Source organism: Diplotaxodon limnothrissa, linkage group LG23, assembly GCF_057381915.1.
Source record: "Diplotaxodon limnothrissa isolate DT_005_m linkage group LG23, D_limnothrissa_male_GT1.1, whole genome shotgun sequence".
In the NCBI taxonomy this organism is placed as follows: Eukaryota; Metazoa; Chordata; class Actinopteri; order Cichliformes; family Cichlidae; genus Diplotaxodon; species Diplotaxodon limnothrissa.
In genome coordinates this window covers 13,087,615-13,111,888 of record NC_140617.1, presented here as the reverse complement: position 1 = coordinate 13,111,888, position 24,274 = coordinate 13,087,615, and the positions used below count along the sequence as shown (strand labels likewise).

Sequence of the window (24,274 nt, the reverse complement as noted above, 5' to 3'; positions counted from 1 at the left end):
TTCTTAAGAATGTGTACATTCACCAATTCAAAGAATTGCAAACAAAAAGACCTGACTCAGATCCCCCTGCTGCACACCCGTATAGGCTGTTGTCACCACAAACACCTTGTTCTAGAAGATGATTCACTGGCAACACCTTAACAGCGTCTCAGCCTCTAAGACACAAACTGCCTATTGTGAAGCCACAGAACAGGTTTCTCATATAAAAGGGAGGACTCTAATGCAGCACAGAAAAGCATTCAAAAAGCACGTACACATGATGCACACACCTTCTTATTCATGGGCTATTCTTTCTTTTTCTTTTTACCATTTTCTAAACACCTAAATACAGCAAAACTACCAAATGCCAAAAGCAGATTAAAAAAAAAAAAAAAAAAAGTGTAAACAAGTCAAAAGTGTCCCGTTTGCCTCAATGACATCTCTGAAAGGTTAAAGTTCCAGCAGCACGTGCCCAACACATCTAAACTTGTAGTCATCATAAAACATTACACACACATTTTAAACAGGACAGGTATGGAGCAGGAAAAACATAAAACAACCAAAAATATGTAAATACACATAGAAATTTTTTATTTTATTTGTAGCATTATTTTTATTTATTAAAATTAAATGTAATTGTTTTTTTTACTCAATTAAAACAAATTATTTACATTTCGGTTGAATTTTTTTTTCTTTTTTTTCCCCCTTTGTTTTTCCCCCAACTCTATACCAATCTTATTTTAAATGTCTGGAAAATGTTTGATGACGAGTCAGACGAAGTCACCAGCCAACCCACTCAAATAACAACTTATGCTATCTGCACTTTGAAGCCGGTAAAGGCATGGAAGACACAGTCACAAAGCTAGGCAGTCACATGTAGATCCAAATGGACCCTCACCCTCACTAATGACAAATAACGTCACTTATACCCAAGCAGACCTGAGCATAGTCGAAGATGTGTGAAGTATAATAAGACATGTTGGGCAGACGGTCCCAGACCTTTAGATTCAGATACTGGGATGAAACTAGCTCATAGGCCGCCTGGTAAAGGAACACCGAAAATTCCCACTGCTGGAGAGATTAAATAAATTCATTAGACTTCCCTCCCCGAGAAATAACCAAATCACAGCCCCTCATATTAAAGGCCACATCCACATTTCTTCAAGCAGCATCAACTGTTGGGACGAGACTCTATGACCAGATCCTGCATACAAACAATCTGTGAGGAAAAAGCTTTCTGCTGCTGGAAGTTTTCAGATTTCTGATCATGTTGGAGCAGGCATTGGTGTGCATACAGGAAAACACAGTCCATGCAGAGTTGTTTGTGTCTACTATCATAAAGGGGAAATCACAAAAACATGTATAAAAGCCTGCCTTCAGCTTAAGCCCTGCAGTGAAGAAAAAGTCATAAGGTACAAAGAACCTAATAGAGGAGTTTAAAACAACAAAAACACAACTTTGCCACTGCAGACACTGTTTGTGCTTTTCTTTAATTTCTTGATCTTTGGCATTTTCTTTTTTTGTGTGACTCTTGTTATTTGCAGCAACCCCAGGGCTTCCCTTCTCGTGGGTAGCCTCTGCATTGATCAAAATCCCATAATCGTTCTCTCTATGCAGATGAAAACTCCCAAAAACAACTTTTTGTTTTCCCAGCAGGCTCTGTGAGGGCACAGTGATCATTTTTCCACACTTTACTAAACTATGTCTGAGCGCATGATCAAATCCAAGACTAACTTTACGAATAGCTCATAAATATCATCATCATGATCTTCAGCCTCATCTTGCTCTTCTCCCATATTTTCCCTGCAGGATGATTTCCCTCCCCCTTTTTTCCTAGTTGCAATAGAACAACATTTACAGGCTAAATGAAAGCAGATATTCATGTTTCATGAAGTGGTGATCATTCAAAGTTTTATTTAAAAAGTTCCTGAAAATGTTTAACAAGAAAAGAGACTTTAATTTGGTTAACATTTGTTTTCATTTTAGGTTTGAAGGATATTTTGGTACCCTGAAAACATGACACGTTCTTGTCTTTTGTATGAAATACATTTTACTGATGATTGAATTTCAACTGGATTTTTCCACTCAGTGTGGGAACAAAGTCACTGCATCTGGTTTGGTATAAGTCAGAACGGTGTGAACGCAACTCTAAAGGACTGAGCTCATAACACATAACAGATATTTTGCTTTGCTTACATAATTTGATGTGTCAATAAATAAGTTTGATGGCTTTAATTTTGATTCTACAATTTAAAAAAAAAAAGAAACAAAAATAAACACATTAAAAACTCCTCACTGCTTCCGTATGTTGCAGAGCATCACATTACCAGTGACAACCAATCAGTAAAGACACTTCATGAGAGTCACAGGTCTATCCTCGCTCCTGTGTGTTTACTGTGCACTACCATTCATCCATGCAGTCTGACTCGTGTGTATGAAGACACACAAAATGATAATACTGATAAACACAAAGTCAGTACACTGAATTCATTTTCAAGATTAAAAGCGATCAACTTGCTTACACACAGCAATAACACACACACGCGCACAAAATAAATGTGGTTTCAAAGGTTTTAAAGTGACAGCTACTTACCCTATTCTGGAAAAAGGATGCGTGAAAATGTGCTGTTGTTGCTGATATTGATATCAAACTAATTTCTTCAGAGCTAGGGTTATGTAAATAAACTTTTTCCATTTTTGGCATTCCAACGGGCCTGGAAGGAAGAAGAGAAGGCTTGGTTAGAGTATATAACAATATATGTAAAATGGAGCCATAACTCACATCTCCAGCTTTCCATTTTTATATTCTTGGACTGTATTACAATAGCTTTGCATGATTCATAGCTCAAATTAATAGTTTTTGCATTATCCTGGGCTTCGTGCCTCTGTGTAAACATATTAGCATATTAGGGATATCCCCTCTCACTGAGATAATACAGATCAAAGAGATCCAAGACAGGAAAATTTGGACTACATATGCTGACCCCAATGTTTGCAACCCTGGCCATGTTTAATATGAGCATCCACCATGACGCATTCAAAGAAGAAACCGAGCAGCACCTATAAACATGCCATGAAAATTAAAGGTTTATGAGCTTGGGGAACCGACTGGTTTAGACTGTCTTACGTTAACAGATACTTCAGAGATTTTTGGACATTAACCTACAGGTGTAACTTTCCTGTGGGGACAGGATTTGACATTCAAAAGAGTGACTATCTCTGCATTGTTAACCCAACACCCCAAGCTCATCATAAACTCTTTGATTTCCAGCCTCAGAGTGAACCTGCGGTTTCTGTTATATCAGTATGCTATGAAAATCAACTCGCAGATACACGGAACTCGGCGTGTTTATGATTCTCGTTACTGAGTGAAATAAAATTGAGGGAAGTTAGTTTTCAAATTCTGCTAAAAATATTTTGTCTGCTGGTTAAATCTGAAATAATCCCCTGAATGCTCTTTGACACAAAAAATGTATTAAATACATTTTAAAAAGTCATCATTCTAAAGTCGAGCCACCATCATCACAAGCTCGGTGACACAATTTTTATGCCCTTAAAACAATCACAGCTGATAAGCAAATTGTTTACTAAGAAAGTGGGACAGGCGAAGATGGACCGCGACAGCCGGGTGTCTGAGTGCGAGTGACCCCCGCTCCTCCGAGCGCTCCTGAACCTGCACCCTGGTCGTGTAAAATTTAGCCACGCTGGGTGGGTGTGCCTGACTGGAATGTGACATATTAAGTCCAGCGTAGGTGAAGCTTGGGTCTGTAAGAGCTAAAGCATATGTGGTTTGTAAAATGAATTCCACAGATTGCTCAAATATTTTCTTAGAATTTATTGTAGACATGCAGGTGCACTCTGAGTGGAGGTGCACTGCAGAATGACTAATACCTAAGAGCTGTATGAGTACAGCTAATACTGGTTAATATTATGATCAGTTATTTAACATGTTTACTCTCAGACCCACAGAAACAAACAGTAAATTTATTAAACTTTTTAAAAAAAGAGGAGAAGAAGAAACTGGTCTTTTTATCTTTCGAACGATTGAATGGGGTCAGCTCTATATTTCCATGTACGGTTATAGCTTCTTTTTTTGGGGGGGGGGGGGTTGTTTACCATGAATTTGTCAACTTCTCCTACAACCTTTGATATGTATGTTTAATTATACTTGAGCTTTTTTGATTGTATGTTTCTTTATAGACTACACTGGGATGTTTTGCAGTGAATCGTGACATTTCCTGTGGCAGATGTCTTGATTTCAGGAGTTGGAAAAAGTACGTTTCTGTATAAAATATGACTGAACAATGAAACAGTTTGGTTATCTGAGTGAGAATTAAGTTAATTTCCTTGAACTATGATCATATTTCAACTCCGTAAACTCCATAAATATGTAAACGTGGCGTTAATCAAAACTTCCACAGCCTGGTGGGGACTAACGTTTTAGTGAAGGATGTGGTAAAAAGCAAAAAAAGACTTTGGCACGATACTGGTTTTATCTTTTAAAAATTGCCGTAAGGCAAATTGAAGTCTGATCCAATATTCACTCAAGTGCAAGTTCAAACAGGACCACACAAACAATGTGAGAATCAAAGCGTAAATCACACCACTCCAAAGAGAAAGAGACTCACTGTTCATGAAAATCCAACATTGGAGGTTCAAATCGTATAGGTCGACAGTTCCCACGGTGTGTGGACGTGCTGCGAGAGACAGGAAGGTGTGACAGCAGCAGAAAAATCAAAATAGGAAAAACAGCCTCCATGTTGGTGTGCATTTCAAACAACTGAGAGGTCAAAAACATGAGCGCACGGTCAGTCTTCAGACTTTTTTTGTGAGTGCGTTAACCAGCAGTGTGACCACTCCCATTGGCAGAGCATGATTTCCATATGTAAAGTCTCCATGAAAATCTAAAGATTCACAGGAAAGGCAAAAAAAAACCAAAAAAAAAAAAACCCCAACAACAACAAAAAAAACCACCTCTCTCTTTGTGTCACCCTTGGTGTGTATCACTCCCCTTATAATAACTAGTTTTGAGAATCGGGTAAAACTGGCCCCGTCGCGCAGCTCGCCAAACCTGTTTGACAGCAGGTGTATCTTAACAAGAGAGAAGCCCGTCCCTAAATACAGGCAACTCGTCTTTTTGGCCTTTATGCAAATCGCATGAAAAGAAAAATTCATCAGCAATGCAGACGTGGCACTCAGCGGAGCCTCGGGTAAAATATGTAATTTACAAACACCACAACAAACAAGTGAAAATGTTTCATTGTGATTTTTCAAGAATCTCTCACAGGTAACTGCTCTAACACTACCTGGCAACTTACAGGAGATCAGTTTCACCTTTTTACTACCCAGACAAAGGAATCAACAGTGAGGAGACACGATGAGCTTCCCGCAGCACACAGCAACGTGGCGGCCCTGCCATCGCTTCTGCCATCGATGAAACAACTACTGACAAATTTCGTGACATTAAGGAATCAAATGGGTCCTGGCTGTGAATCCTGTCACTGGGCTCAGCGCTAATGTGCTGAATGCCAGCATGTAACTGGAGCAGCCTGAGGAGGTCACAGTTAGGACTGGGGCTGCTGGCCACAGATCTCCATATGTGCAGTGACAAGTTAACATCAGCATGGCCAAAGACGTCACCGCCAGTTTTTTAAAGATTCTGTTGGTTTCATGGTACATCACATTATCATTAAAATCATTTGTGCAGGGGAGTCACGTGGGACCGCCGAAGAAGATGGCCGCACACTAGAGGCGCGCCTAAAGCCTGTTGATTAATGTTCTGAATCTGGAAACATACACTCCAGCTGTAGTCGTAAATTGGACACCCTTTGTGGACTTTGAAGCTTTTCAAGGATTACCGTCTTTGGAAAATGGCAGGTAACAACAAAGCAAACTTTTTTAAGGGAGCTACCACGAGGAAGAAGCAAGCTAGCATTAGCCTCGCTCCGGAACCACCCGAAAGAGCATCTGCATCTGAGGCCGCCTCTCCAGTAGTTGAGGACTGTATAGGGAGCGAGAGCAAAAAAGACATTTTTGAAGAAATTAAGAAGATGAACGCTACTCTTCAGGTCGTAGCAAAAGATGTCACCACTATTAAAGAGGCCACTAAAGAATTGAAAGATTCGGTGGAAGATATAAAAGTGAGGTTAGGGGAGGCGGAACAACGTATATCAGACATGGAAGATGCCAGCGTGCTTACCGAGGCAAAAGTGGACAAATTCCAGAAGAGGATGGACGCGTTGTGGTCGCGAGTGGAGGACCTTGAAAACCGTAGCAGGAGGAATAATGTACGGATCATTGGACTCAAAGAAGGGGTGGAGACACCCGGGAACGTGGACAAATATGTGATGGAGATACTGGCCAAAGCATTTGAGCTTTCTGGAAGTGAATTTGAAATTGAACGTGCCCACCGTTCCCCGGTGCCAATGCCGGAACCTAACGAGCCTCCCAGGGTGATACATGTCCGCTTTCTACGTTCATCTGCTAGGGAGAAAGTGCTTCGGGTGGCCAGAGAGAGGCGTGGAGTCGATTGGCAAGGCTCCAAGCTATCCTTTTTTGAAGATGTTACAAAGGAGCTGGCGGAGAAGAGGAAGGCATTCAACCCGGTGAAGAGGCGTCTTCGGGAGCTACAAGTGAAGCATAGGCTGATGTATCCTGCAACGCTCGTTTTCACGTGGAACGGACAAAAGAAAGCATTCAAAGACGGAAAAGAGGCCGAGAAATTTCTGCAGGAGTCGACTTAGAGGAATGCGGGACATGATGTAACAGATCGGAGTAGTGTATGTGGATTTTGAAATAAGGTAACAAACAAACAATGGGCACAATGGGGCTGTGGCGGTGGTGCTGCTGTCGGATGATTAGCGTGTCTCACGGACCACGAGCAGTTTGGGGTCTCAAGCTAAAGTTAGTTAGGCTTGGGTAGGAGGGGAGGGAGGGGGCGCTTAGCAACGTTGTTCAGAGTTGCTATGCAAAGAAGGGTTTTGGTTTTGTTCAGGTTTGTTTGTTTTTTTTGTTTGTTTTTAATGACGGCTAGTTTGATAAGACCAGATGGGTTTTGTAATATTGAGTGCCTATGCATATATTTGTGTTGTGTTGTAAAGCGCACAAGGTGTGCCTTACCCCATTTCTGTTAGAAAGCGATGAACAGGTATACTAAAATAATATCGTGGAACATAAACGGATGTGGGGACCCAATCAAGAGGAGGAAGGTTCTAAAATACTTAAAATCTAAAAATGCAGATATAGCGTTTATTCAGGAATCCCACATTGCGGGGGAAGAAGAGGCGAAAAAATTTAAACGAGACTGGGTGGGCTCCGTTTTTCATAGTTCATATTCGAGTAAACGAAATGGTGTATTGATCCTTGTTAATAAGAAATTAAGCTTCGTGTTGCTGAAGAAGTATAATGATGACGAAGGACGCATTATATGCTTGGAGGCCTTAATTAATGGGGTTCGAACAGTTTTGTGCAATATTTATGCACCTAATAAGGAAGAGCCAGTTTTTTTTCACAAAATTAATAAGATAATAGGGGATCATGTGGGGCAGGTGATATTGGCTGGGGATTTCAACCAGGTGATGGATGGGATAATTGATAAGAGTAATCCCAGGGGTACGTCTACACCCAGGGACAGAGAGGCTGTTCATTTACTGACAGAGGATCTTTGCTTAACGGACATTTGGAGGTTAGTTAATCCCAGTTCAAGGGAATACACGTTTTACTCCAACTGTCATAAAACATATTCGAGGATCGATTTCGCCTTAATATCAAAGTCTCTGGTCGAGTCAGTCGTAGACTGTGAGATTGGTGCCATTGCTATTAGTGATCATGCCACAGTAGAGTTGCAAATTGACTTGAACACGGATAGAACGAAGAGGGGCCGCTGGAGGCTTAACACGATGTTGTTGCAGAACAAGAGTTTCAGTGAGGAGTTAACAAAGGATCTCAAAATTTTTTTCGAAATCAATATGGGTTCCACAGACAAAGTAGCCACAGTTTGGGAAGCGTCTAAAGCATATATAAGAGGAAAGATGATTGCATACGCATCAAAAGTTAAGAAAAGTGATCTAGAACGGGTAGAAACCTTGGATAAAGAAATACGGGAGTTGGAGAAGGACTTACCGAGTCAATATTCAAATTATAAATATCAGACTATATGTAAATTAAAATGCCAGTTGAATGACATTTATAACAAAAAGGCGGAATATGCCTTATTTAGGCTCAAAACAAAATTTTATGAAGGTGGCGAAAAGAGTGGAAGACTATTGGCAAGACAACTGAAGCAGCAAGATAATTTGAATAATATATCTATGATTAAGAAGGACGGCCAAGTGATAACCTCATCGAAGGAAATAAACTCAGTTTTCCAATCATTTTATCAAGATTTGTATACGTCTGCTGGTGTGCTTGATGAAGGGGAGGTGGAGACATTTTTTTCAGGTCTACAATTACCTACTCTCTCTGGGGAACAGAAAACGAGACTGGATGAGCCTATAACGGAAGAAGAGGTCAGGGCTGCGATCTTATTAATGAAGAATGGGAAATCGCCAGGCTTGGATGGCTTCCCGATTGAGTATTATAAGAAATATATCGATATTTTAGCCCCAGTCCTGCATAAAGTTTACCTTGAGGCATTGGAGATAGGTTCCTTGCAGAGTACGTTTAATGAAGCACTGATCTCCCTTATTCCTAAAAAGGATAGGGATCTGTCGGACCCAGCAAATTACCGGCCTGTAAGCCTTTTGGGCGTTGATTGCAAAATTTTGACAAAGGTTTTGGCCTCCCGCCTGGATCAAATATTACCAGATATCATTAATGGTGACCAGGTTGGCTTTATTAAAAATAGGTCCTCAGGTGATAACATTAGAAGACTTCTTCATCTCATGCACAGAAGCGAATCTAATCTAACCCCGGTTGCGGCCTTCTCGCTAGATGCTGAGAAGGCCTTTGATCGGGTGGAATGGGGCTTCCTTATGACGACCCTCACAAGGTTCGGGTTTGGGCCTGGGTTTTGTAATTGGGTCAAAACTGTATATGCAAGTCCAAGGGCAGCGGTTTTGACAAATGGATTGGTGTCAGGGTTTTTTCATCTTACTCGCGGGACCCGACAGGGGTGCCCTTTGTCCCTGTTGCTTTTTACAATATTTCTGGAACCGCTGGCCTTGGCTATTCGAGCAAACAGGGGTGTCAGAGGTGTTCATGCAGGGGGTATGGAACACAAGTTGTTTCTATATGCTGATGACATCTTAGCAGTATTGACGGATCCCATGCAGTCTCTACCAGCGCTACTCACGTGTGTTGAGTCATTTTCAGGGTTGTCAGGTTATAAGATAAACTGGGACAAGTCAGAGGGCATGCCATTGTCAGCATCATGTCATTCTGCGTTACTCCATTCAATTTTAAGTACTCACCTTCAGGTATGAAGTATTTAGGAATATTATTAAAACCCGACTTGGAGGATATTATGCTTTCAAATGTGGAACCTCTCCTCCTAAAGATAAAAACAAATCTGGATAAATGGGGTAAATTGAATCTTACACTATGGGGTAAAATTAATGTGATTAAAATGATGGTGGTCCCACAGTTCAATTATGTTTCCATGATGTTACCTGTACGGATTCCTTTGCACATATTTGGTCAAATTGAGAAGTTAATCAAAGATTTTTTGTGGAATAACAAGAAGCCGAGAGTGAATATAAAGAAAATGTGGGCCTCTAAAGACATTGGAGGAATGGCCCTCCCAAATGTGAAGTTGTATAATTTAGCTTTTGAATTGTCAAGACTGGCCAAATACTGGACAGGATCGGGCTCTGAGCTGAGCTGGATGAAGATCGAACAGGAACTAGCGAGCCCCTTCACACCTTTGGATGTTCTCTCGCAGGGCGCGGCAACTAATGGACAAGACTCATGATAACCCAGTGCTCAGGTATTCCAAAGCTGTCTGGGTGGAGGTGCACAAGTTGTGTGGAGCATCTCATCTAAGACAACCTTATGCCTCGCTATGGAACAATATTGCTGTAAGGATTGGGCGGAAAACTGTGTTCTGGAAGGAATGGCTTGTCAAAGGCATACGCAGGATAAGTGATCTTTACTCAGGGGGAGTGTTTATGTCATTTGCTGAAATAACCCGAAAATACAGTTTGACAAGAGAAAATAATTTTTGGAAATATTTACAAATAAGGGATTGTGTTACCAAAGGAAAATTTGCTCAAAGCTCGAATATGGTTGTGGAGTTTTTAGAATTGTCCAGTACAGCACATAGGGCGGCGGTTTTCTACAAACTGTTTAACAATCCAAAAAAAGAGATATGTGAAAACTTGAGGGTTATATGGCAGAGGGATCTGGGTTGTGCAATTTCTAAAGAAGACTGGCGCAGAATTTTGTCATTCTCTGATAAATATATAAGAGAGGCCAGGGGTAAATTTACTCAGTATAAATTAATACACAGGTGGTACTTCACTCCATCCAAACTTTATAGAATGGGAATTAGTCCCAGTAATGTATGCTGGAAATGTAGTTCAGATCCAGGGACATTTATACATGCTATTTGGGAATGTGGGAAAGTTTATCCCTTTTGGCAAAAAGTATTGGACAAAATAGGAAGGTGGATTGGTTTGATGATACCCCTGTCACCAAGACTGTGCTTATTAGGGGATCGGTCAGTATTACCTGGGGTTTCAAAATATGACTTTGTGGTTATAAAGGTGGGGGTGATCGCAGCGGCTCGAGTTATTCTCAGTGTATGGAAGGAACCGTCTCCTCCAGAATATAATAGGTGGAAAGAAACTATGCTGAAAATGGTGTCGTATGAAAAGCTCTTGGCTAGGATTAATGATGATAGGGAGGGTTTTGACGAATCGTGGGGACGTGTTTTTGGCTGAGATGGTTGGAACTTATTTGGTCAGGGCAATTATCTTTAGTCATGTTGTACGCTTGCTGCACTGTTTGTTTGTGTAGGCACTCAGTAAGGGAATGACTTAAAGATTTGAGTTAACTGATTTGAGTTTTTTTTTTTTTTTTTTAATTTTTTAATTTTTTAAATTTTTTTTTTTTTAAATTATTATTATTATATTTTTTATATATATTTTTTTCCTGTTGTTGTTTGTTGGTTGTTTTGTTTGTTTTTGTGTTGTGAAATGTTAAAAACAAATAAAGACTTCAATTATAAAAAAAAAAATCATTTGTGCATTTGTGGGTGTTTTTCTGTCAGGAGAGCGTGTATTTTATTATTTTTTTAAAGTAAGGTCATCATAATAAAACAAACTAAACACAACTAAAATACTAAATATTATCCTCTCTGGCTCTTAAATACGGACCTTAAGAAGCTGCCAGGGGCTTGGCTGTGATCAAGAAATCCATCATCTTTCCGTCACCAGGCTTCGCTTACTCTAACAGTGGCTAATCTTAATCTCGCTAAGTGGTCACAAAGGTGGTTATCAACTGCATAAGTCAACACCAGGTTTCCTAATGTGGCGATAAGCACGTTCGCATGAAAGACGTGGTGTTCTGACGGATCAGTGGGTACCTGTTGATCTCTTCTCTCAAACACAAGCTGCTCCAGAGCAGAACAGGGGTCCAGCACAAGTTACAGTGGTTATTTACACCAGTAAGAAGTGAACCACATTCACAACAGTGAAAGCACCTACTCCTGCTTACTACACCAGACCTCTGGCGTTCTGTAGTTCTGTTGTACCACTTTCTATTTTCAGTTGGCGTTTCATTTCCTGTGACTTCTGTGCTCCCTGGTTACTGTTAGTTGGTGTTTTAGTATTAGTTGTTTATCTTTTGGTTACTTCCTGTTTTACTTTGTAAGCTCAGTCTCACCGGTGTCTCATTCCCGTTTTACTTCCTTTTTTTTCTTGCTGGATTCCCTCCCTTATGTTTCCTTGTGTTCTATTGCTGGGTTTCCCCCTTTTTTTTTTTCTCTCTCTGACTAAGTCAGTTTTTTTGCCTTCAATGAATAAAGACTCCTTTTGTTTCTTACCTGCCTGCCTCTGCATTGCCACACCAAATATACAACACCACTGTAGCTGTTTGTTCACCAGTACAGAGGTTTATCTGGCAAATACATATCGCAAACAGACAGGTTTGAAACCACACACACACACACAGAAAAAAAAAAGGGGAAGTTTAACATCTAAAAAGGACTGGAACACACACACTGACCTCAAACATAACTGTCTAGGGAGTGGTCACGCCATGCCCCTAAAGATAACCTTTGTATGGTTTACATGCTGTCTGAGCTGTATGCTGGACCCTGATAAAACATCCATCTGAAAGGTATGCGAGCCCTCTGTGACGCTTCAGAACCGCTATACAGGAACATGATGCAACCAACTGACTTTTTACACACTTCCTGTAATGAAAATAGTCCTTACTTGTTTGAGCACTTCTGCCTGTTGTTGTGCCAAAGCTGGGATAAAAAGAGCCTGAAGCAAATAATAACTTCCTCAAAAAAAACCAAAAACACTTCAGTCACATTCGACTGCATGAAAGAATCCTGCCTGCTTCTAACAGCTGCTGCAGGCTATAAAACCAATGTCACTGTGGACTCGACTCATCCTAGAACATGTGGCCAGAAAAGCGCTCAGGGTGACACAGACAGAGAGGTTTCTCTGATGATCAGTGGCACAGATATTTGCCCTTTTTCCCCACAATCTAATTTTTTTGTATAATTTTACCCCCTAAATGATCTTAACATGCTGTCACAGCAGCCGCATTGAAGCAGTAAAACTTGTTTTGCTTTAACACAATACACTTTGCGTTTGCTTGTTGTCCAGGCAAGTTAATGTAGAAGCACACGGTTTAAAAATACAAATACAACATTTTATTGAATTCATGCTAGTATAAAAAAAGGGAGGATTTCTCATACCTTTGTTGATGATATAAACTAAAATCGATGTCAGACTCTCCCTGCAAGCACAACACAAACATACAGTAAGAATTAATCACAATATCAAAAACCAGGGGATTAATTTGGTAGTTGAGCAGGGCTTTAGCCTCTTCTTGCTCTGTGAAGGTCCGTTACAATACCATTTTAATGGCCTTACCTGTAAAAGGCTGCCCTCGCCAAAATGTAGAACTTCTAGTATTGTGTCTGACTGAATGAATGCTGCAAAGAGAAAAATAGGAAGATCAGAGAGAAACACATTTTTACACTACATAAAAGAAAGCTAAAAGGGGTAAATGTTCAATAAACAAAATCATAGCATACTGATGTGTGTGAGCTGCTGATTGGGTTACCAAAACCAACTAACGCTTCATTTGCATGGCAAAGCACCTTTTTGAAATCCCTGAAAAGGTACAGACTGATTTATGGACTGGAGATGGCAGCAGCTGCTGATTGCTGTCGAATTTAACGAAATAAAAACCAACTTCAACTTCAATCTTGTGTACTGAACTAGAGACAAGAGAAAGTTCAGCCTCCAGATCTGTGCTCCTTTTCTGCTCCATGTGCGGTGAAAGAAGGATCTAATCCAAAGCTACTTTCACCAGAAGAAATTCCGGCTAGGTGATGAGCCTGATCTCAAATATACCGTAGTAGAAAAGCAGCTCATTCATTAGCTAAGAGATCAGATCAAAACCGGATTTTTGAGTTGGTGTGAAAGTGATCTGGTTGCAGTTTTTAACTGATTTTAAATGTGCTTTTCAGCTCTGAAATTTGAAAACTTTCATTAAGTATATAAAAAAAAAAAAAAACGTAGAAAAAGGAAACAAAACAAATCAAAAAATACAAAACATCTGAATTAAGAGTGTAGAGAGGGAACAGCCTCACCCCAGTCTCCAGCTAAAATGTGCTTCAATACTGCATTTAACTGACCAACCCAATAAACCCAGCTATCTTATTTTACTTTCTTAGTTTGATTCTAAACTCCAATTTTCATTCAGATTTCATTAAACTAAAACATTCTTTCACACTTTTTTTGTGTTTAAGTTTAGTTTGAGTTAGGTGTACAGGTTTTGCCACCAATAGTCTCGGGAAGAGGGGTGTACCGGGGGACAGTGCCAAAGTATGTGGTACAACCAATGTGTTCCAGTTGTGTTAGTCAGCCACGGAGAGAGCGAAGCTCTAACATTCAAAGAGCTAAAGAGCTGAGCGTTAAAAATAATGCCATGTCCACTGCAGCCACCAGTTTTGTTTTTGTTTTCTTTAACGTTTTTTTCTGTGCTTCTCCCACTCTGGTGAACTTCACTGTTAGTCTCGTCTCTGATCTGGCACATTCATCAACCAATCAGCATATGAACGATGCGCAGCGCCACACACATTGAGCAATATGTAGTTGGGATTTTGGAGGACTACACCAGAGCATTTTTCTCCAAAGGCTCTCTGTAAAACATTAAAAAAAAAAAAAAAAAACGTGCGCAAACAGACACAACTGCGGGAGCAAAACCTGAGCATAACCCAGGTCTCAATCACTGCTGTGAACACAGAGCAACTCTGCACGTCTGTTTCAGGGTGTTATATAAATGCCAGGGTGGGGTTAAGTGAAGTGAATCCTCAGCAACCACCATTATCGACATGATTTTAAAAGGCCGGATGTCCCTTCCATCATCTGCAGAGCTTTAAATTTTGCCTTAAACTTAACAGATCTCACAAGTTGTGCTACTAGATCGACCTTTTTCTGTGCTCACAGCTCACTGTCGGCAAGCGTAATTGTTACGTTCAACTAACTGCTACGTTTAATAACACCCTGCAAGCTACAATGTAGGTTTTAAATTCAAATATCTGAGCAGAATCAGGGGATCTAAGCAGTTAAGAAACATTTCACAACTTCATTGAGCCGATGAGACACAGCCAACATCAGGCTGAGCAGAGGTGTGAAAAAGCTACACTTCCTGCTGTACATCACGAAAAAAAGCTAACAAATAATGAAAGTCTCAAGCTCTGAATACACGTCTGCACAAAATTAAACCGAATCACTCTGATGTCCTGCATCCTTTAAGTCCTAAATAAAAAATGTTAAGCTCAATCCCATCTCTACAGCAGAGTAAAACCAACCTCAGCTCAGTATGCCGTGCTCACTGTCTGTTAAAATTATATGTCTTTACAGTGGCTTGAAAAAGGGGTGGATGTCGCCATTTGACTGGCAGGAATAGCACCGGCAACACCTCTGTGGGTGTTTCATTATACAGTGTCACCAGTCTGTGGTCCACAAGGATGATGTGGCATTGGTAGAGATGCAAGACTCCATGGCATCAGATTTTTACATGAAACTCCACCGCTTTAGTTCTCGGCGTCCTAAGCTTACGAGTTTGTCAGGAGCTCTTGAAATCGTCTCAGAATGGACACCCGGAGAAACAAGCAGTGAAACTGGTACGAGAGTGAACAGTACTTTGCAGGCAGACATGCTGATGTTTCCACGTAGAGGACGCCAGTCTTTAACAAAAAAACAAAACAAAAACACAACAACACTTCTAAGCCATTTATGTAAATCTACATGCAAATTCTGTCTTATTTGCTGCACAGTGACATTGACGTGTCTGTCATAGCCACTGCCTCACCACCTCCAGATTACAGACAGATCAATGTCTGAATCGAGTAGATCGGTTAGATAAGAGAACATGAAAGCGAGCAGCTGTCGAGTATATTTTTTTTCCCCCTCTCTCAACTTTCTTACCTAAAACAGTCACGATAGAAAGATAACTTCTTAGCGTTTAACTTTAGCTACAAAGCTCTCGTTGTTTTTCTTGTGTTGTTATTCAATCGTGTCCGTTTCTCTCGCCCTAGGAGCTCAAACTCGCCGCTGTTTAGTTCAGCTCCAGCTAAGGTGAACAAAGGGTCAGGATTAGATCCATCCACACCAAAACAGCCTATTCAGCCTCATGGATGGTGTACAAAGTATGAAAAAAACTGCAGTAAAGACAGCAATTACTCAAACCTTTCAACAAAATGCATTTCTATCTTTGGTTTGGAGATGCCAGCTTTATTCCAGAGGAAAGAAAATCATTCCTCAAGGTCATATTGTAGCTCACCTGATTGAGCAGGTGACTCATTTTCCAGAAGCTATTGCAAGGGCTGGGGTTCAAGTCCCTGCATGGCGTTACCCACTACTCTCCCTGCTTTCCTGTCTCTACTGATGTGTCATGCAAAAAATTATCCTTAAAAATCATAATTCCTAGATCTACACCGGGCGTTTGAATCAGAAAGGTAAAATTTCACGGCCACTTCATCTGTGGAACAAACAAAAATGATCTAAAGGTAGTAAAACTCAAAGGTTTCTGTGGATGACCCTGGGGAAGGACCATTTAAACCTATCCAGAGCTTAACTGTCTAAAAGATGATGCTAAATAATCATGAATACTAAACAAAGGGTAAAATTATTACATCGTGAAGTTTGTTTTTGATGCAACGCTCTCACTTTTGCTCCTGTTATAAATCAAATCACACCCTTTTCCCCTCCCTAAAAATTAGGGCTGCCACAAACGATTATTTTGATAGTCGACTAGTCACCGATTATTTATGCGATTAGTCGACTAATCAGATCATCATCCACTGGACGTAAAACTACAGCTTATTGCACCAGCAGCATCTGCTCTTATATAACTATCATTAGCTTACAGCTTTAAGCTTTTAAGGTGCTAACTAAAAATAAAGACAAGATGATAGTTTATTCAATTTTAATGAAATTTGCAGATTGTTTCGGTAAAGTTTAATAAACTCCTTGCTATCTAAAATATAACAGGACACCGGAGTATATTCTCCAGCATCTCACACTTCTGATAATCAGCTGTCTGCTTGACGTTTATTCAGCTGTGTAAAAACTATAACTTTAATCTCAGCCAAACCGATTTACTCAGGAACAAATAAAATACAAAAAAAAAAAAAAAGCCAAACAACAACATTTTTAATTTATCTAAGTGACTCATATATATTTAACCTGAGTCGCGAAAGACGGCGGTGGGTTAGAAAACAATTTGCCGGGAGTCCGGTGTTCTCACGGCGCTAGTGACCTAGCCCCCGGCTAGCTATCGAGCTAGTGGGTAACAGACGTCTCCGAAAACGTCGGAGCGCTTTTGAAAATATGTGGTGTCCTGATAAACTGAGCCGATATTTGAGGTTTACACAGCTACATTCTCGCCTGAAAATATGTTAAACGTTTATTTTGTGACCCAGAAAGAATAATAAGAGTAATATTAAAACTAACTAGCTACCGCCAAAAACAATTAATAGCTTGAATTTTAATTTTATTTGGAGGAATAAGTGCCATTATATATCTAAAGATGATTTGGTTAAACCATACATTGAAGGCGGTGGAAACGCAATTGATTTTGACATAATGAATGGTGTTTTGAAACTTAAATGGTTAAAATCCTTCCTAAATAATCCACACTCCATTTGGTCTTTAACACACTAGGGGGTATCGACTTTCTCCTAAAGTGTGACTTTGAAATTACTAAGCTACCTGCTAAACTCTCTGAATTCCATAAACAGGTCCTTCTTTATTGGAAAATGTTATTTAAACATAATTTCACTCCACATAATAGCCCAATTTGGAACAATAGATATATACTGATGAACAGAAAATCTATTTTTATTCAAGATTGGTTATCAAAAGGTGTTTGGGCAATTGCCCATTTTGTAGATGAGGAAGGACATGTTCTAGGACATCAAGATTTTTGCCAAAAGTTTAATATCCAATGTTCTAAAAGTAAATTTAATCGGGTTATAAAATCCATTCCATTGTCACTTAAAAACATAGTTGTAAATGATATAATATATTCTGACATCTCCCCCAAGTTAAGGCAATTATATATAGATGGTATTCGATTTTGTGATGTTAAATGCAACAATAAGTTTCTTAGATCTTCATTAAGGAGTCTTTATTCTCCAAATTTACTTAGACGTAATTACATATTAAAAGATTTCCAAAGGGAAGAAATTGAAAAAATAAGAACTGATTATATCACCTTCCCTATCCCTCCTAAAGGGAAAGAAGTCCAATTTAAAATCTTGAATAAAATTTACCCGACAAATAGACTCCTTAGTGATAGATTCAAAATAGAAACGGGTAATTGTGTATTTTGTGAAACAGAAGAGGAGGATTTGGACCATCTATTCTTTTTGTGCAATTTTATACAAATATTTTGGTTGGATTTTCATACCTGGCTTTATTCCAGTGGGATTCAAATTACCCCATTTACCTTAAATATGATAATGTTTGGAGTGTTTTTGAAAGAAAAGAAAGCTAATTATGGTGTTAATGTGTTATTAATCTTGTGTAAGTATTTTATACATAAATGTCGCTTTTTTAAGATTAAACCAACACTGGCTCACTGGAAAAACGACCTAAACCTGTTGGTTAAATCTTTGACTTTAGTTAAAAAGAAAAAGGCTGCTTTTTTTGTTTCCTTTGTAGAAGATTTTGATTTAGTGAGTTAATAATCTGTTAATTTATGTGACCCCATCTTTATATTTTATTTTCACTATATATGAAAGTTGCTAATATGTAAGAAATGTTTATTCTCTGAATCTGTAATATATGGCGCATTTTGTTTGTATGTTTATATTACTAATAAAAGAAAGAAAAAAAAAAAATAGCTACCGCCATTGTTGGAAACTAAGCTGGGCCGCGCTATGAATTCTGGGACACAGCTGCTTCTTCTTCTTCGGGGTTTAACGGCAGCTGGCATCCTTGTACATGCAGTGCTGCCATCTTCTGTTTCAGTCCGTTATTACACTCTTAAATCCTGCTATTATTCCTGCGTCTTTTGCGATCTTACAAAGCTTCAAACGACACGTCGACTATTAAATCAGTCGTCGACGATTTTGATAGTCGACGTAATCGTGACTAGTCGACAAATCGTGGCAGCCCTACTAAAAATGCAAACTCACTGTTGAGTTCAGCTGAATAAAAGAGAGCGTTCAGTCAACAAGGTCGATGCAGAGGAAGTAAAACTCAACATTTCCTCTGTGAGGATTAATGAAATGGTCGCCTTTGTCTCTGGATCACTCGTAGTCTTCAAATCCCGTACAGGCTCTAACTCCCAGCTGGACGACCCCGAACCCATCGCCACCCTCCGTTTTTCCTCTTCTTCTTCTTCTGTTGAATTATGTTTAAAGTTTGAGGAAATACTCGGTAAAAACTTGCATGATACTTATCAAATTAATGAATAATCATAATGAAAAAAAATTCGATTACAATATCTACCGAAATTGAGATTCTAATATTGTCACGATCGAGCAGGCTTACTCCAATTTTAAAAAATGTGATTGTGAGTCAGTTTGACCACAATAATGTTGTAGTGAACCTCTGATATGCGAACAGCCTAAATTTAATCAGCTGACTCAGTTTGCACTGTTGGTAAAAAGCATGACAAGATGAAGTCAGACTCTAAGAGTTGCTAAATAACTCGTGAATTCATTCAAGTGCATTACTGGAGTGTGAGGCATTATCACAGGCTGTGAGGCTCCTGAACTCTCTGCCCCCCTCTCACGGACAATAACCATATCCAACTTCTTAATAGCAATGAACTGGTCTGCATTGGTGCATCATATCTTTATTCTCTTCCCCCTCCTGCCCCCCCCCCTTTCTTAAATAGATAACTATCATATCTGATATCATATCTCACAGTACAATAATATTGAATGGGTTGCATTGTTGTATTTTGTCATGTTTCTCAGGTCTTTGTCTGAATTTCTACGAACATTATTGCTAAGGATTGTCTTATTGCATTGGAGTCACACTGGGTTAAATATGTACACTTGGGTTTTAAGGGGTATTTATTATTTTCTTCTTTTTTTGGGTTGTATGGAAGCCCCAAACGCAATTTCATTGTTCTTGACAATGACAATAAATAAATAAATACTAAATACTAAATAGGAACATTTCAGGCAGCAAAAAAATAATTAAATGTTAGTTAGAAATTCATTTTAGTTGAACTACAACTTGTTGGTGAACAAATCCATTATTCCCCAGAGTTTGTAGTCACAAATCAAAATCACAACATCAACTAAAAAAAAAATGGTGGATTATATTTGTTAATGTGATTGTAACTGTGATTCTGAATCATTTTAACCAAAATAATGTTGTTACAGGGCGAGCCCAAATCCAGTGCCGAGTGTGAAAACTGCAGTGAAGTCATTGAATAAGCAAAACAGCAACACAAATTATCTGTAAAATGTTTCACACGGGAAAACTTTTAGTATTTCTAGATTTCTCGACCTAGACGAGCTGATTGAATTACAAAGACGTTAAGTACTTGTATTATTTATTTATAAAGAGTGCAATATACTGTAATATACAGAGGATGACTCGTGAATTTGGACAGAGATACAAAGCTCAAATTGTCCCCGGGGAAAACGGGTGTAAAAGTACACCCGTTTTCTCAATACATCATCCATGAACTACAAAAATAATAATATAACAAGTATCTACCAGTTTTTAAAATAAGTGGTGTCTTTCGTTTGGGCTGTTTTTCATAAAGCCTGAATATTAACATTACGCAATGTTTTTTTTCTTGCTTGGTCCATGAACCACTGTGAGTCTGACACCTCTGCTCTGAGAGTTGCTCAACAAGTAACACAATCACCTGAGTGCACTTCTTGTGAGGTCCAGGTTCATGTGGACTAATTCACGGGCGCGTTTCAGGGCTAGCTCGGACCACCTTGGCCCTGGATGACAGCTGTGTGCCAGTCATAGTGACCTGACACGATCAGAAGATCGATAACAAGCGGCTGGAGCCCAATCAAACAAACAGTCGAGGCTTTTCCTCACTGAGCCCGGTATGAGGAAGTACTGCTGGGCAGCTTGTCCCCTACAACTCCCCTCTGTCTGTGCTTCAAGCTCACCCAGAGGCTCCTCTGAGCCAGCTCTAGGGCTAGCCGAGGCTGTAAACCCTGTCATATCTCACAGGTAAATTATTAGCCCAACTAAGCCATATAAGGAAAGAATGACAACATGCTACAGACGAAGCTAACGTCCAGAGTAAGGCCAAATACATTTGGCTAACTAACGGCAGTTCTTTGTCAGTTTAAACACAGCCTGCTCTCTGTTAGCGTTTAATAATAATTCAGCACTGCTGGGTCGCTGTTAGCACCGAGCTGGTGTAAAGTCGGCCCGCAAAGGTAGCGCTAACCACAGCACACACTTGGTGAGATGTCTGCGGAAGTTAGCTCCTGCTAAAGCTAAGTTCCAAACCTTGTTTATTCGCCCGCGTCGTGTGAATAAAAGCAATAAATAAGATCCTCAGGAGCCCCACGCAGGCAGCTCTCCGTCTCCTCCTCTGGCGACAGCTCTGGGCTCCGGCTTCAGTCGCCATGCTGCACGTCTTTCTGTTACGATAACAAACGAGCAAGTGTGCGGACATGCCCGTGTAAACCTCTGCTGCCTCTGTCAATCATAGCCGTGAAGAAAAAAAAAAACTCCCGAGAGCAGCGGCGGCGGCTAACTACCAACAGGACGTCGGCCTCTCTCTGCTCCCGCTTCCTCTTCCGCTCCATGCGACGCGTCACCGGCTGCCACGGACAGCAAGCGGTCATTAAACAACCTTATCACCGGGATCAAAGCCCAACGGAGACCCTTCAGACAACACAAATTAAACGCTAGAACAGAATGACACCGTAAACTTATAAAACTAACTACACTTAAATTGAAAAACGAGGAATATTTGGTAACAGAATCTGTCATTTTTGGAATATATACTTTAAAGCTTCATTCATTCATTCATTCATACTAGACAGGTTAGTCACTTTAACTGCCTCAATCAGAACATAACATGCAAACTCCACAAAGAAAGGACCAATGGTGACCTGAGCACCACCACAGCTCTCATTCTTCTCACTTTGGTCATATTTTACATCTTGTTTGTGCAGAATATATATTTCTAATATAAAACTGTCTCGAATTTTGGTCTTTATATATAGGGTGAGACAGAAGTGCTCAAAGCAAAGAGAATGCTCCTCCAGAACATGCTGTCAGCTGCAGAATCCCTCAGTGTCCACTTAGACCCAGACCCAGATAAGTGGAAAAGGATGGATGGACTATAGTTGAAAACGAGATTGCTGCATATAGTCCTTCAACTTTTTTTTAAAATGTAAATAAAAATCCAATTATTCTTGTGTTTACAAAGGAAATGAAAATAGTAATAATAGTAAACGCTGTCAGTCCTGTGTGTGTTTAAGTCGACTTTCTGTCATTCTCCTGCATTTTTGTCCTCTTTGTTAAAAAACGTATGATTCTGAGGTTTTCCTTTGATCTTTCTTAACCACTTGAAATAAAGTTTATTGGAAAAAAAGAGACTTTTAATTGCCGTTTATGTGCTGTAATCATTTAAATTATAAAAAGAAAAACTGGGTGCTGAAGTTTTTCAGCTCTTGCTTGTAGACATGGACTGTGGACACGGATTGTCCTTAGCAGGAGTCCTTCAACATGCACAGCATACGATCTCTCTGCAAGAGGAACAAGAATATAATGTGATGTATAAAGGTGAAAATAATTCCTTAGTTACTCTGGCTTCTGGGGTTTCTCTATTAAATGGTTCCAGTTTGCATCTATGACTTGGGTGCAGTAATAAAATGTGTTCCTAAGCTGTAATGTTTTCATTACAGAATTATTATTTTTATTTCAGTGCTACAAAAGACCAAAGTCACTTGTGTCAGACAAGTGTTTTAGACAAATGACATCTCCCCTAATTCTTTGCCATTTACATCAAGGAATTATTTCTAAGGCAAGTAATTTCTGAGCTTTACTATTTTTTGCTTAAAGCGAAACACCTCAACCGATGTCACAAACAACGCCAGTGTGTACACACTGAACTATGCTCGTACATGTGCTGTGATCTTCCTTTGGTCCAAATATTTTCACTAAAGCAGAAAAGCAGCAGTGAACACCCTCCAAATACCGGCTCCACCGAATTTACTTATATAGAAAAAACATTGCCTATAGATAAATGTAACTATGGAGTACAGAGGTTACTGATTGACAGAGAGTGCTGACAGGTACTCAGTGAATCTTTTAGAGGTAAAAATGGAGATAACACGAGGTCGTGGAGCCTGAAGACTGCTGCTGCTGACACAAACCTGCTCTGCTTGGTGCTCTTTAACCCTCTGATGTCCGTGGATCAGTGTTTACTTTCACTTCACGCCTTGTCTAAGGGTGTAAACAAATGTTTCCTTGAACTGTAAAGTGTGACTTTCATCACTGATGTTGTTCTAACGAAACATAAGAGAGTCTCTTGTACTGAAAAAAGCAGAGCAAGAGCTTTTACAGGACAGTGACTATCTGCAAAACTTATAGTAAGATAACACAAAGATTGGACTTGTTTCACAACAAGGACAAAGGTTGGTGATTTACTGCTGGCTGCAAAGCTTCTTGTTATCGTCAGTAATTTTACCCAGGGGATAAACTGTATTACTCATTTACACTATATGTACATCAAGTATTGATATGATGCAAGCACAAATCTGTGAAACACAGATTTTTTTTAAGTTAGTTAGTGTTTGTATAGGTTTATTTGATTTATTATCAAGCAGTCTTTGTATATTTTTAAACCCGGTAAAAAAATTCAATAACGTAATCAACAGTGTGTCTACAATTTGTTAATTTTTTAATATAAATGTGAGGTTCTAGAAGCCTGTCTCAATGATGAATAAAGAAGTTATGATGCAATTAGATGTTTTACTTGCTTGTGAAACATAAAAAAGGAATTTCTCCATGTTTTCCAGGCATTTCTGTAATATCTGAACTAGAACTACAAGTCACTAAATGAGATCAGTTCCATTGTTAGTGAAACAGAGCAGCTGACATCTATATTGAGGTAATAGTGCTGTGTCACTGACAAATAACCATCTACATGTGTCACCATGTGATGTGTGCCGATCCAAATGTCAGATGCCTGAAACAGAATATTCCTAGGAACGATGCAATTTAGTATCTGATAATCAAATCCAAAAACAGCAAAGTCGAAGAGATAAAACACAATCCAAAACAATAAGAAGCCACAAAAAAATAAAAAAATAAAAATTCCAAAGTGGAACACGGGACTATATATACACAGTGGACTGATTACCCAAGAGAGGAAAAAAGTAAAACTAAAAAAGGACACAACAGAAGTCTGACCTTCAAAGTAAAACAACCAAAGGATAGAGAGCAACACTAACAGATACCTCCTCTCTCATTTCCTAGATTGCACACCGTGGACTTCTTGCCAACTCATCTTAAGCTTGATTTAGCCTTCTGCAGGAAATTCCTTTTATCCCTACACCGCAATCCTTTAATGTGATGTCAGTAAAGAGTCATTTGGCACATTTGTGATCTCTGATTTCAGATCTAACAGTGCTGATGACATTTTTTCTATT

The 24,274-nt window shown here is 39.5% G+C and overlaps 1 protein-coding gene across 3 annotated transcripts in view; it reads right to left on the bottom strand.

The window, feature by feature from the left end:
* The window catches only part of tmem131 (transmembrane protein 131), a 42,952-nt gene extending 21,564 nt beyond the window's left edge, over positions 1 to 21,388 (bottom strand). For 2 of the 3 annotated variants that reach the window (XM_085349042.1, XM_085349043.1), the window contains exons 1-5: positions 21,117 to 21,388; positions 13,029 to 13,090; positions 12,851 to 12,891; positions 4,608 to 4,676; positions 2,573 to 2,693 (exon numbers count right to left, since the gene is read on the bottom strand). In XM_085349042.1, the coding sequence (XP_085205168.1) occupies positions 2,573 to 2,693; positions 4,608 to 4,676; positions 12,851 to 12,891; positions 13,029 to 13,090; positions 21,117 to 21,285 (462 nt within the window). In that variant the 5' untranslated portion in view covers positions 21,286 to 21,388. The remainder of the gene's footprint in view (positions 1 to 2,572; positions 2,694 to 4,607; positions 4,677 to 12,850; positions 12,892 to 13,028; positions 13,091 to 21,116) is intronic. The other variant, XM_085349044.1, reaches the window with a different exon arrangement.
* Positions 21,389 to 24,274: the final 2,886 nt, after the last annotated feature.